Genomic DNA, 13,762 nt, shown 5'->3' with positions numbered 1-13,762 from the left:
TTTTCAATTCAAATATGATAAGAATGGCTAATTATTTTGTCCAAGCAATTGGCTATTTGTCCTCTTAATCTTATTTTGATATTCTTGGGTACCAAACTGTTCCATCAAAATAAAATAAATATTTTTCCGTATATTCCCAGGAACTGCTTTATGCAAAAGTTGGGTGAATAAATATAATAATTGGGTCAGGAGGGTCTTTCATAAAACCTGCTACTCACAGGCAGGCACCCTAGGTATATTAGAATATGAAGTCAATGCATTCATTTTAAAGTCAAGAAGGGTTTTTAAGAAGATGAAGGGTTTTAAGATGAAGGAAATGGCTATATCTGGCAAGTATGAATATGCCTTGGCTTCAACCACATAAAAACTATTATAATCACCCCAAAGGATGGTTTCATGGATGAGTTTGCCTCACACTAAACCCAATGATGAATGAAATTCACAATAAAGGAAAGGGGGCCAGTTCATTTTTCCTGTGCTGGCAGGAAAATCTGGTAAGCTACTAATATAAAAATCACATGGCTTGGGTAGGGGCATCTAAACGTTTCTAATAATCAAGCCTGAGCCTAAGCTGCTGAGCTATCCACTATATTACAGCATCCCTTGTGAAATATATACCATTGCCAAGTTTGATGACAAAATTCTTTTAAAATTTTGTCACATTTTGGGAAAAGTTGTAGAAAATTAGCTGTAATTATCAATTAAGAATGTGATCATATGAAGCATGGTCAGACTAAGCTTTGACAGAATTTATTTCCTTCAAATCATAACCATGTACTACTATATAATATGATACTATAATAATATTACCAATGGTTCTTTATTTTGGGCAGGCATGCAGTAATACTTTGTTTTATGATTGGTTCACATTATGTTGAATTCAATTTACAATGTTTTCTGTAGAAAATTTCATCGCTTGATTCATGATTACATAATCACATTGAAACTGTGCACATCCTTGGAAATTTCAAAACCTCTGATCTGACAGTTCACAACTTCATGAATTTCATACCAGGAAAAAAATAATGTAACCATTGCAATAAAATCTGTATGTTAAGTGCTGTTATAATTTGTTAAACTCAATGATATGTGTGTTTAAAATGAATAAATTTCACTTTCCAACGTCAATGTTTTGTGCTATCATCACTCACAGCTAGCTAAATCACACTGGACATTGAATCTATGTTGTTTTCTAACTCCACACTTAGCTTTCAAATGACAACTGTGCCTCAGAAAGGGTCCTTACTCAAATCGTGAGACTCCACTACCACCAGAGCATATTGTCATTCTCTCCGACTTTGACTATCGCTAACTTTTGATAGAGATGTGGCTGAAATCTTTTTTTTTTTAAAAGAGGTGTACCCCAAAAATAAATGGAATGAATTCATCATATTTTAAGACTCAAAAAGCATTATTCACAAAGAGTTTGTGCCTCAGGGGTAGAGAGTAAACAGTAAATTTTATGTAGAAGTCCTTAAGAGGCTGCAGAAAAGAGTGCAGCTCATCAGGAAGGAGAGTTTTGCCAACTGGATACTGCACCACCACGATAACATGCCTGTCCATGCCATCTTCCTTGTGAAGTACCGAGTATCTAGGCAAGCACAAGGTGGCAACACTGCTCCAGGTGCCCCAAAGTGGCATTGACGGACTTCTTTTTCTTCTCAAGAATAATCGATGGTTTCAGGCGTTATTTTATGGAATCGGTTCATTCTTAAGCGGATAAAATAATACTTTGTAATTCCACAGATTTATTTCACAAACACACGACCCGGGTTTCGACGTACAACGTCATCTTCAGGTGCAGACATACAGGCGACCAACATATACTCAATGGCTTGGCCATGGGCTCCCCCTTGTCCCCCCTCTTGGCGGATATTTACATGGACCACTGGGAGAAATTTTTGTTCTCCTCTGGGAATGTACTCAACAAGAATGTTTTATGCTGGTATCGGTATGTAGACGATGTCTTTTGTGTGTGGAAGGGTTCAAAAAGGCAACTTGAAAATTTCTTAGCTCATTTAAACTCTCTAAATAAGAACCTTAAATTCACCTGTGAGTTAGAAGAAAACAATTCACTCAATTTTCTTGACTTAAATATTTCAAAAGTTAAAAATCACTTGGAATTCTCCATTTTCCGGAAAACTTCATACACAGACAAAGTTATTCATTGTAACTCAAGGCACTGTTTTTCCCAGAAACTGTCCGCCTTCCATTCTATGATCCACCGACTGACAAGCATTCCTTTGTCTCTATGCAATTTCAAGAAAGAACTGTCAACAATTAAATTAATAGCACGTAATAACGGCTACGATGATAAATTAATTGATAAACTATAATTAGATAAAATAAAAAAACAGGCAATTGACAGAATTTATAAATCCCAGCCACTACAAGATTCCTCTGCCAAATGGCGGAGAATCCTGTATCTGGGTGAAACCTGGAAAAAAATTTACAAATTGCTACCAAAAGATAAGTTAAAAATCGCTTATTATTATAAATCAAGCCTTAAAAACCTGCTCTCACACGCAAAGGACAAAATTTTAGAAGGAGAAAAGAGCGGTGTGTATATGTTACGTTGTGAGTGTGATGCAGTGTACGTGGGTCAAACAGGAAGGAAATTCTGTACGCGAGTGAAGGAACACCAGGCCTGTGTGCGGAACCAAAAGCCATCTTCGCATTTTGCTAAACATTTGCTGGACAACCACCACCAGAGTGCCTTTCAGCTAGAAATATTACATGTTGAGAAGAAAGGGTATAGACTTGACGCTTTAGAGCAACTGGAGATTTTAAAATATGTTCGCTCCAAGGAAAAAATTATTGTTAATGACCTATTGTACACCTCCAATTCCCCTCTCCTTAACCTTTCCCTCCGAGATATCCATAGTGAACCTAAATTCCACAACCTCCCCCCCCGCTGGGGACTCCCAGTAAAGGGATAATCCGGTAGGGACTCCTTCCCCCCCCCCCCCCTCTCCCACGGCCCTCCATTACCCACTCATTCTATTCCGCCTGGCTCTCCACCCACAATCGCGCCTTGCCCAACCCCCTCCCCTACCATCCTCCTCCCCAGCCCCCACCCTTTTTTATCTTTCCTTCCCCCCAATTTTCCTCCCCCCCTTCCCCCCCGGTCTAAGGGTATATATATGTTGGTCGCCTGTATGTCTGCACCTGAAGATGACGTTGTACGTCGAAACCCGGGTCGTGTGTTTGTGAAATAAATCTGTGGAATTACAAAGTATTATTTTATCCGCTTCTCAAGAATAAATAGGAGCTTGAAAGGCAACCATTTTGGAATGATGGATAACGATAAAAGGTGGATATGACGAGGTCCCTGAATGAGGTTTCAGTCAACACCTTCCAGGAAGCATACCACTACTGGCAGAAGTGCTGACATCTCAAGAATAAATAGGAGCTTGAAAGGCAACCATTTTGGAATGATGGATAACGATAAAAGGTGGATATGACGAGGTCCCTGAATGAGGTTTCAGTCAACACCTTCCAGGAAGCATACCACTACTGGCAGAAGTGCTGACATCGTAGTGTCCACACGCAAGGGTGCTATTTCAAAGAATTTTAGTAATTCAAACTTTGATCTGAAATAAATTTTTTCTCCAGATTTATTCCACTTATTTTTGGGACAGACTCAGTATGCTTTAAGGATCAAAGGTTAACAAGTGACCCCCTAATCTTTCCATTTGATTTGACAACACAAGAGGATTCGATGAACTAACTGCAAGGAGGGAAGTTTATGCAGAAACTTTGTCCAATGTTGGTGGTGTTCTTTCAAAATCTTGAGGCCCCTTAATGCAATGAACATGGGATTTAAATTATAATACCATTAATTGAAGTCAACAGTGCATATTATACCACAGTTGCAAATGATATGATATGAACAGCCATTAAACAAAAAGCAGCCTTCACACCAAAGCCATTTTGCATGTAATCCATCTATTCAGGTAAGCAAAGACAACAGCTGCTGCATTAACCACCATGACATATAAAGCCCTTTTGGGAAAATAATTACTGGAAAAACTCACCCAATAGACTGTACGTAATTTTTCCAAAGTCTCCATCATCACCGTCAGTTGCATTCACAGTAATTACATGTGTTCCCAGGAGAGAGTTTTCTTTTACACTTGCATGATATTCAGACTAAAAGGGAAAATGATGAGTTTGGTATTTTCAGCTATAATTTTTAAACATTTGATTCAACAGAATTAAAAAAATATTTCAATAGAAATCAAGTATTAATATGCGATAAAGACAGATTCTAGCAAAATTAACAAGAATGATTATACTTCAGTGAAAGTTCATATTGATAAATGAGGATGTAAGAATAATGAAATTAATAGTTGCAAAAAGAGCATCAGCTGAAATTATAAATATGAACATATTCATTAAAAATACATGTACATAAGTAAAAGATTGTACCATATTGGTAGATTGAACCATAAACACAGTAATCAACCCTAGGGTCGGTTTAGTAGGTGATGGTAGAAATCACCCAGTACTAAGCCCTATACGGTGTGTGAAAATTCACACATCAGGGTAGGGGGGCAAGTTCCTTTCCCTGTGCCGGTTATGGTTTCCCAGGAAGACCTGGTACCCAAAAAATCACTTTAGCTTGGATGGAGCTGCAGGTGCCCAGAGTGCCCGGGAATCGAACCTGGGACCCTCCGGTCAGCAGTCCAACGCTCTACCCACTGGACCACCGCAACTCACATATATATATATATATATATATATATACAATATTGTATATATATATATATATATATATATATATACAATATTGTATATATATATATATATACAATATTGTATATATATATACAATATTGTATATACTACCTTGATCAAAAAGTTCCCGGAATAACCACCGTGTGGCGCTCCCATCGTTCCGATTTGAGTTCTGTTTTTTTTGTTAAATTGGTACATCTGTTGTTGATATTCCCTTTAAATCTTAGTGTCATAACTTGACATTTGCAAAAGTTACGTAGCCAAGAGTACATCTATCTCTGTGTGTGTTGGCGATTTTTTTACAATTTCAGAAATGGATTTAAATTTGCAACAACGAACTTGTATTAAATTTTGCGTAAAAAACGGATTTAGTGGCGCACGGACGTTGGAAATGTTGGAAAAGTGTTTCGGCAACGATTCTCTAAAAAAAACGGTCGTTTACCAGTGGCACGAGCGGTTCAGAAGTGGTCGTGAGTCAATCGAAGATGATGAACGCAGTGGCAGACCATCGACATCGAAAGTCGGTGAAAAAATTGATAAAGTAAAAGAAATGTTGGTCATTAACCATCAGAGAAATAGCGGAGGACTTGAACATTGCCTATGGATCCGCCCAAGACATTGTGGTTAATGATTTGGGTTTCCGTCGTGTAGCAGCAAAGTTGGTGCCAAAAGACCTCAATTTCATGCAAAAAAGAGACCGTGTTGACGTCGCAAAAGACATGATTTGCGAGGCTGAATCCGATCCCACATTCATCAAAAGGATCATTACTGGAGACGAGACGTGGGTTTATGAGTACGACACGCAATCCAGACATCAGGCAAGTGAATGGCGTTCACCAAATGAGCCGAGACCAAAAAAACCACGTCGTTTTCAGTCAAAAAAGAAGGCAATGCTGACGGTTTTCATGGATTACAACGGTGTAGTGCATCATGAATTTTTGCCAGAAGGCCAGACAGTAAACAAAGAGTATTATTTGGGCGTTATGAGACGTTTGCGTGAAGCAATTCGCCGAAAGAGACCAGAAATGTGGGCAGAAAACTCGTGGATTTTGCACCATGATAACGCACCGTCGCACAGTGCTATCATTATTCGTAATTTTTTGACGAAAAATGCAACAAATACCATCCAACAGCCACCGAATTCACCTGATTTGGCTCCCTGTGACTTCTTTCTGTTCAATCGAGTTAAAAAACCATTACGGGGAACGCGTTTTAGCAGCCGAGAGGAAGTAATGGAAAAATCGCAGGAAGCACTGATGGACATACCGAAAACCGAATATAAAAAATGTTTCGAGGATTGGATCAAGCGCTGGCATAAGTGTGTTGCAGTCGATGGGGATTACTTTGAAGGGGACAATATAGATTTAGATGAATAAACTTGTAATTTTAATTTTCTGAATAAATTCCGGGAAATTTTTGATCAAGGTAGTATATATATATATATATATATATATATATATATATATATATATATTTATTTATTTATAGATATAGATACACACCAATTGACACAAACAGTATTTAGGAAGTTGATTAATACCAAATATATGGGTTTTTAATAAAGAAAATACCTGAGCATAATACAGTCTTACCTCAGAAAATACAGGATCCACATCATTGATATTGACTACATTGACTAGAACATTGGCCACAGCAGAGAATTGAGGAACTCCTGAATCATATGCTATCACAGAGAAATTAAGTTTCTTAACTTTCTCATAGTCAATTCTTTCCTTTGTTTTGACGATGCCTAAAATATAAATTATGGAATAGTTTTTAGTTATTTTTGGCAGCAAAACAAGACACAATTCATCTTCATTTATAAAACATAAATATTTATAAAGTGATTATTTAATCAACACATACTTTTTACACACACTTAAATTTTGCAGCCCAAACTGACTAAAAAAAAATGAAGATAATTTAAAAAAAATACAAAACCATAATTGGAAAACATGTACTTTTTCCCATTTTTAATTTTGATGAAGTAAGTCATCAAATATCTTTCCTAAAATGGAGGAAATGGATTTGTGTCGATTATAAAAAAAATATTATACACAAAACGGTTGAGCATGCACTATTGATGTGAGTTTTTTACAGGATAAATAACTTCTCCATGTATAGTACAACTGGCAATTATGATTCAGTTACTTCCACTTAAATAATTTTCTGATGACACCATTGGTGCTATTAAACTGGGAACCTTGTTAATAAATGGATATTATTTTAGACCTACCTGAAGATTCATCAATCTCGAAGTAATCAGATGGAAATTCTAATTCATAGCGTGAAATTTTTGAATCTGGATCTGTTGCCTCATAAGAGGCCACCACTGTTCCAATTGGCAGTTCCTCCGGCAATGAGACTGGGGGAAGCATGGGATTCTCAGCTGTCCAAGGTGGTGGGAATGATGGTGGAGAGTCATTGACATCAATGACAGTTATCGCTAGTGTTCCTCTGCCTTCCTGCACTGTTGGTGCACTGACGTCCCGGACGACAACTGTGAGACGCACCACTGAGGCTATGTCACGACGTAATGGCTGGGCAACGGAAACTTCTCCAGTCAAAGGATTTACGGAGAAAAATTCCTGTGAATTGAAAACAAATATAACAACTGGAATGCTTCCGAGGTAAATTAAAGCATGATCTTAATAATTCAGATGGATGAAACTTCTTTAATTCTTGGGAGAGAAGTGCTTGCTCCATCTAATATTTTAAGTCTTCAAGTACAATAGGTATTTAGATAGTTCAAAGAAACCTCTGATAGCAATACTGAAAGGCCAATGTATTTTATCTATCAAGAAAAACTACAGTATTATATAAAGGAATTATAATGGGCACACACTGCTTAGGTAGATCAGACCACAAAGATAAAATAAGGGAGATAGATTCCAGTACAGATAGATTTAATCCTCATTCTTTCCCCGAACAATCGGAAATCATAATAGCAAGAAACCGAAGTAACTTTAGAAATATTAAAAACATTGAATTTACTAGTCGGAACAAAATTAAACATTGCCAAGATATCAGTTACATTTGTAGGTGCATGTATATGTTAGTTTGAGTGTTTGCATGTGTGTAGGGTTTTAATGTTCTTGCATGAATATATACCATATTTTATTTGTGGATAGTATAAATTTGTGGCTTTTGCATGCGGTTTTTTTCTTTCTTTCTTATGGGTGGTGTCCAAACAACCCCTGCCACATGTCCTTGCAGCAGCTTGCGGGGTATTGAGTAGACGTAGATATGAGGGAGGAATAAAGCAGAAATATCTATATCATGATGATGCACATTTTGACTTTATTTCATTGAACTAGTTCAAATTGAATTTATTAGATAAGCCAATGAGATAGACATTCTAAATTTTCAAATGAGAAAGGTAAATAAATACTATAAAAAGAGCAAAACAAAAGCCATTAATTGAGTCGCAATTGAAGCTGAATCATCAACTCCATATTCGGATAAAGTAAATTTCTTTTCTTACTAACCTTGACTTTATCAACTTCATGGATTTGCTTTCCATCTTTGTCGAATGCAGTGATTGGTTCGGAAATCGCATAATTCAGAGCATCTGTGCTGTTCACATCTGGATCTTCTGCCAGAAGAGTGTAGAAGACAGTCCCTTGGTGTGCATCTTCTGAAACCTATGACATGCATCCATGGATGAATAAAAATTTTGCACAGTTACGTATTCAACACTTTAAAATCTTTACAGAAGTATAGAACCAAAGACTGGTTGATGTAAATACCTCAGCTTTCTGTGTAGGAGGTTTAAAGTAGGGAGTCTTGTCGTTGCTATTAAATATGTTGACAGTGATAGTTGTGGTTCCCGTCAAAGCAGGTGTTCCTGTAAAGAAAATGCAATAAAGACAGATGTCAGCGATGGGAAAGATGATTATGCATCACATAATAATGTTCATTATGGTCAAATACCCAACTTACAATAGAATATATAAATATTTAAAAAAAACCAAATATAACACATATCTGTGAAGAATAAAGTTCATAATAATACAAATCAGTTTAATCATTAATGTCATATCACATAAAAGTTTATTTTCTTCGAAAGGTTCACAATAAAATACATGGAAATATAAATTTATATATTCCACAGTTGGAAGAAGAGACACTAATAATTGATATAAAATTCTATATTGAGGGATCTAATTACTGCCATTGAACATTACTATTAGAATTATTGGTAGAACAATATATGATGGTTAACTTAAGGTTTTCATCAAAATTTCTATGCATATATTTTCAAAGTTAGAAAAATTATCACAGTATAAGTCAAGACGAAAGAAGAAAGAAGACTAAATGAATGATTCATCCATGAAAAAGATGAATAGAAAGAGAAATTTCTGTTGCATCATTTAATGTGGAGTAGATCATTGCTTCTGGTGTCATTCATGTGGAGTCAAAATGTATTTGATTGTGCAATGGTAAGCATTTTATATAATTATTAGATAAATTTGCAGTCATAAAAGTAACTCAGCCATCTGGCAGCAAACACAGACAGGTTGTACATTCAATAGTTACCAATACAAATGCCATAGGCTTCATAACATGGAACGTTATTAGTGGGAAAATTAGCATTTTAATTGACAATTATTAAATATTTATTATGTACTCCTTCAATTCAATTAATGTGGGCTTTAAAATGTGGAGTCCAATTGAACTAATAGCATTCTAATGGGACAAACTGGAAAAAATATACAGATTTTTTAAAACATAGATGCCTAATACAAGGTAATAATTAAAAGTTACCTTTATCTGCAGCAATAACTTCAATTGCATAAATATTCCTTCGATCATAATCGAGCTTGTTAGAGACCGTCAATATCCCAGTTTTTTCATCAATACTAAAATCATCAAATGATCCTTTCTGTATCCTATAACCCAAGTTAGCATTTATTCCACTGTCTTCATCTGTGGCAAAAGCTTGATCAACAGTTGAACCTGCAAAAAAAATACAATTTTTCATTTTCCATCATGGTCCTGGTCTAGCAGACATTGATTTTGACAGTTCATTTTATATGAAGTAGCCACAACACTGCTATTTCTAAGCATATCAAAGATCAGAGGAGTTTATTGAGGAAGCATTACAGTGCATTCAGCATGAAGTAATTAAAAAAAAATGTATATATATATATATATATATATATATATATATATATATAAATAATAAAAGTGTAAATTTGTCAACGACATTCACACAAAATAAATCTCAAATTTGAATTAAGTAGACACTTATATTTAATTAAACGATAACCAAAAAAATCCGTTTTTACCAATAGGTGCATCTTCTTGAACTACAGCAACGTAACTTTCTTTATCAAAAACTGGGGCATTATTATTCACATCTCTCACTGATATCCTCACATTCGTTGTATTTGTGAACATTCCATCAGTGGCCTGTTGCAAGAAATAAAGAGAGAGAGAGAGAGAAAGATACATTAAGAGAAACCATATTTAACAATATTTTATTCATACAGGCAAAATGAGTTAATGAAACATACAAAAACATTGTTATTAATAATCCTAATAATTTTCATCAAACAAAAATATGTAATAGAGTCTAGATAAAAAAAATTTCCCTTGAATTAATTTCAAGAATTTTCATAACTCTGTTAACATACATTAACTCCAAATCAATTAACCACTAACTGGCCTTTCTTAGCTGATAAAACCAATTACCACATTGATTGTTCCAAATTAGAGCTTCTTGGTTCCCAAGCATTTTTTTGATAGTCTACCATTTCAGGTAGATTTTGGATGGACATAGACTGAACTCAACAAAAGTTCTTAGCCTCCTACAACCTACAAGATACAACCTGATGACCCACACTACAATAAACACTTCTTCAATTCTGCCTACGTTCTACCTCCATATGTTTAGTTGCCAGTTCTCATTCTCATTACAGTGCCCGTCTTAAAGTCATCGGATAAGTAATTGAGGTGGTTTCCAATTCTCTTCTACTATGATTACCATATTTCCTTGCCCATAAGATACACTTTTTTGCTTCAAAATGTGCCAAAAAATTCACCCTTATGGGCTGAGGGTACCCTTGAGTGTAACCTTGACCTATAATAATATGCAAGCCAATTTGCTGGAAAAATACTTACTATTAATTATTTTTTCCTGAATCAGGCTGAGAAAATAGATGCATTTGTTACAAATTTTGATGAAATCACTATTTTGAGACAGTAGTAAGCAAGAGAGTATTCATATTTCTTTGAAAGTACTTCCTAAAACAATTCCCAAATAAATCCCCAGGGATGACGCCCCTATTCTTATACATTATATCTCTGCTGATGAATTTGGAGTAAAAAAATTCATGCTCATAAGCTCCTTAATGTCCAAAGCTTCAGGAACATGCTATGAACTGGATAATATATTGCAGGAAGAATGGGATTACTGTTTCCACAAAAATGATTTTAATTTGAAGCGAGAAAATTAACGAAAGATATTTGTAAAGCTGATTTTTCTGGGGAAACATCATGGTACAAGTGATTCATAAAGAGAAATGGTCTGCAAATAGATTAGAGTTCTACAATTTTATCCAAATTCCCCCTTAAATATGAAAAAAAGGAATATGAGGCACCAACTCATGACATCACATAGACAGGAAGAATGAAACGGCCATAGATTTGTAGTGTCTGTGATTTCTGAAAAAGTACCGGCAGAAAGTTAAAAGTGAGATTATTATAATGTCTTTTTCAAATTTTGGCATTAGCAATGTGCTAGAATGAAGTGGAAATACATTGTGCATGAGGAAAGTGAAAATAATGGCAAAAATTCATCATTGATGATGAATTTATGGGATTCTACAATGAATAAACGTTGATATAGCTGCTGATTTATGAAAGTAACAATTCCATTTCCTTCATATTAAAAGTTAACTTTAAAATATTTTGATCCATTTCAATCCGATGAATCTCATTCATCATCATGCATTGCCAGGTATTGTGGACAGGGAAATACAGTAATTCTAAATCATCAAATTCCTAACTCTTAGACAACAGATGTTCTTGGCTAGTGGCAGTACTCCTTGCTGACGATGAAACACAATTTATAATAAAATAAACCAATTCTCTTTGTCACTGCTTTTGCATGACTATGTCTTACTTACTTCACATAAATTCAAATTTAGACACTTAACCACATTCTCTTGTTTTTTTAGAATAATGTCGATATTTCTTTCTACGAGAAAAAAATGCTGTTCCATTATGATTGCCTAGCTTTGTAATAATCTATAAATTTTTCTATTCTCTACAAGTTCCCCAAAATACTTGATTATGGTCATCTAACCTTTGATTTATTGCTGTTATCACAATTATGACAGCATCAAGTTACGTTGGTTGCAATGGTTGATGGTTGCCAATGTCAATCTGAATGCTCTGCTTCCAACTTTCTTCTGCCTCCTTTAGATTGCTCCCAACAATCTCCTCCAATCCCCTTTCGCCATGTCTAGAACTTCCTTGTTTGTTTTCCTTTCCATCCATTTCACCTTTTCCATCCTTCTCTACACCCACATTTCAAAATCCTCCAATCTAACAATATCAATGCCTATCGTCTTGCTTCAATGAGCATATTTCAATGTGTACAAAACCATATTCCACATGTAAGCATTCAAAAATTACTCTCCTCAATAAGATCTTCCAGTTTATCTTACGCCAGTGCCACTTACCTCAAGTGTGAGGACAACCAGGTCACCAGAAACTTTGGTCATGTTTAGTCCCTGAGGGTTGGCCACCTTGATTTCCCCAGAGTGGGGATCCACGGAGAAGAGGTTATGAGTGTTCCCTCCCACAATTGAGTATGAAATATCTGAAGTCTTGTCTGGGTCCTCTGCTTTCACGAAGAGACGTGGCTCAAAGTTTGAGGAGCCTTCATCAATGACGGCCCGGTAGCTGTCCTGGACGAATCTCGGAGGGTTATCATTTGCGTCAAGTAGGGACACCTTCAGGGACACCACAGTGCTCTTCCCATGACCTTCGTCATCTGTTGCCTTTGGGAAAGACACACAAGGGATATGAGATAAAGTTATTCCATCTGATGGTTAAAAAAACCAACACAATATCATCCAGTATTTATTATTACTACATTAATGAGAGCATATTCAAGAAGTAATGCATTTAGGTCATACTTTGTCGGAAAATGGGAACATTATTTGGGATTAGAAGTGGCAGAAGGACTGTTCTGATATAAGAACACTCAAAAAAAAAAGTAGAAAATTGTCATCAGAATTATTAGACATAGATTTAAAGAAAGAATTAGTCAAGTTTAATACAGTACATAATAGGCTAAAACTGAAAATCAAAAGGTTTTACATTCTAAGTTCTTAAAGGATCCAAAAGGATCTTTTATGTTTTCTTTGACCTCCCAAAAACCTCAGAATCTTGCTTTTATCAGTAAAACTGATAGCTAAAATAACAATTCTACACTGTTGTTTGCCGGCCTCGGTGGCGGCGGGGTAACGTCCTCGTCTGCCAATCCATGGGTCGTGGGTTCGATTCCCGCCTAGGTGGGTTTCCCTCCATCTAGGGCTTGGGTGTTTGTAATCGTCTCCATTGTTACTCTTTGTTAATAGTCCAATGTAAAGGCCAGAGTGCTGTTTTCGGACTAAGGCTAAATAAATAAATAAATAAAAAGAAAATAAAAGGCTCAAGAACTTGGACTGACAGAAGTCCTTCCTGGCTACCATGCTAAAGGGTTCCGGGCAAAAGGAGATGAAACTCTCAACTCTCTCGCACACAACTAATCCATCAATTAATCAAATAATCCATTTGTGTTCAAACCAGAACACTTCCAGAACATTCAAATTACTGTCATGCATTATATCTAGATAGGACTCAGTGAAAAAGCTAATTATCTTGCCATGTCTTCTGTACAACTGTACCAAAGGTTCAAAAATCTGTTGTCAGGCATGTAATTTCTATAAAGACTGTGCTTTCACATGATCTATGTACAGTTCAAGTGCAGACTCTAAATAACCTTTCAAATTATTAGGGATGGGAC

At 35.8% G+C, this 13,762-nt stretch overlaps 1 protein-coding gene across 1 annotated transcript in view; it reads right to left on the bottom strand.

Annotated features, from left to right (window-relative positions):
* The window catches only part of Cad87A (cadherin 87A), a 627,410-nt gene that overhangs the window by 16,693 nt on the left and 596,955 nt on the right, over nt 1-13,762 (bottom strand). Inside the window, exons 12-19 of the mRNA XM_071599425.1 lie at nt 12,432-12,752; nt 10,032-10,155; nt 9,508-9,699; nt 8,490-8,587; nt 8,229-8,384; nt 6,977-7,328; nt 6,333-6,490; nt 4,038-4,152 (exon numbers count right to left, since the gene is read on the bottom strand). Coding sequence (XP_071455526.1) covers nt 4,038-4,152; nt 6,333-6,490; nt 6,977-7,328; nt 8,229-8,384; nt 8,490-8,587; nt 9,508-9,699; nt 10,032-10,155; nt 12,432-12,752 — 1,516 coding nt within the window. The remainder of the gene's footprint in view (nt 1-4,037; nt 4,153-6,332; nt 6,491-6,976; nt 7,329-8,228; nt 8,385-8,489; nt 8,588-9,507; nt 9,700-10,031; nt 10,156-12,431; nt 12,753-13,762) is intronic.

The sequence above is a fragment of the Hetaerina americana genome, unplaced genomic scaffold, assembly GCF_022747635.1.
Source record: "Hetaerina americana unplaced genomic scaffold, ioHetAmer1.1.p SCAF_11, whole genome shotgun sequence".
NCBI classification, from domain to species: Eukaryota; Metazoa; Arthropoda; class Insecta; order Odonata; family Calopterygidae; genus Hetaerina; species Hetaerina americana.
This window is presented reverse-complemented; position numbering and strand designations above follow the sequence as displayed.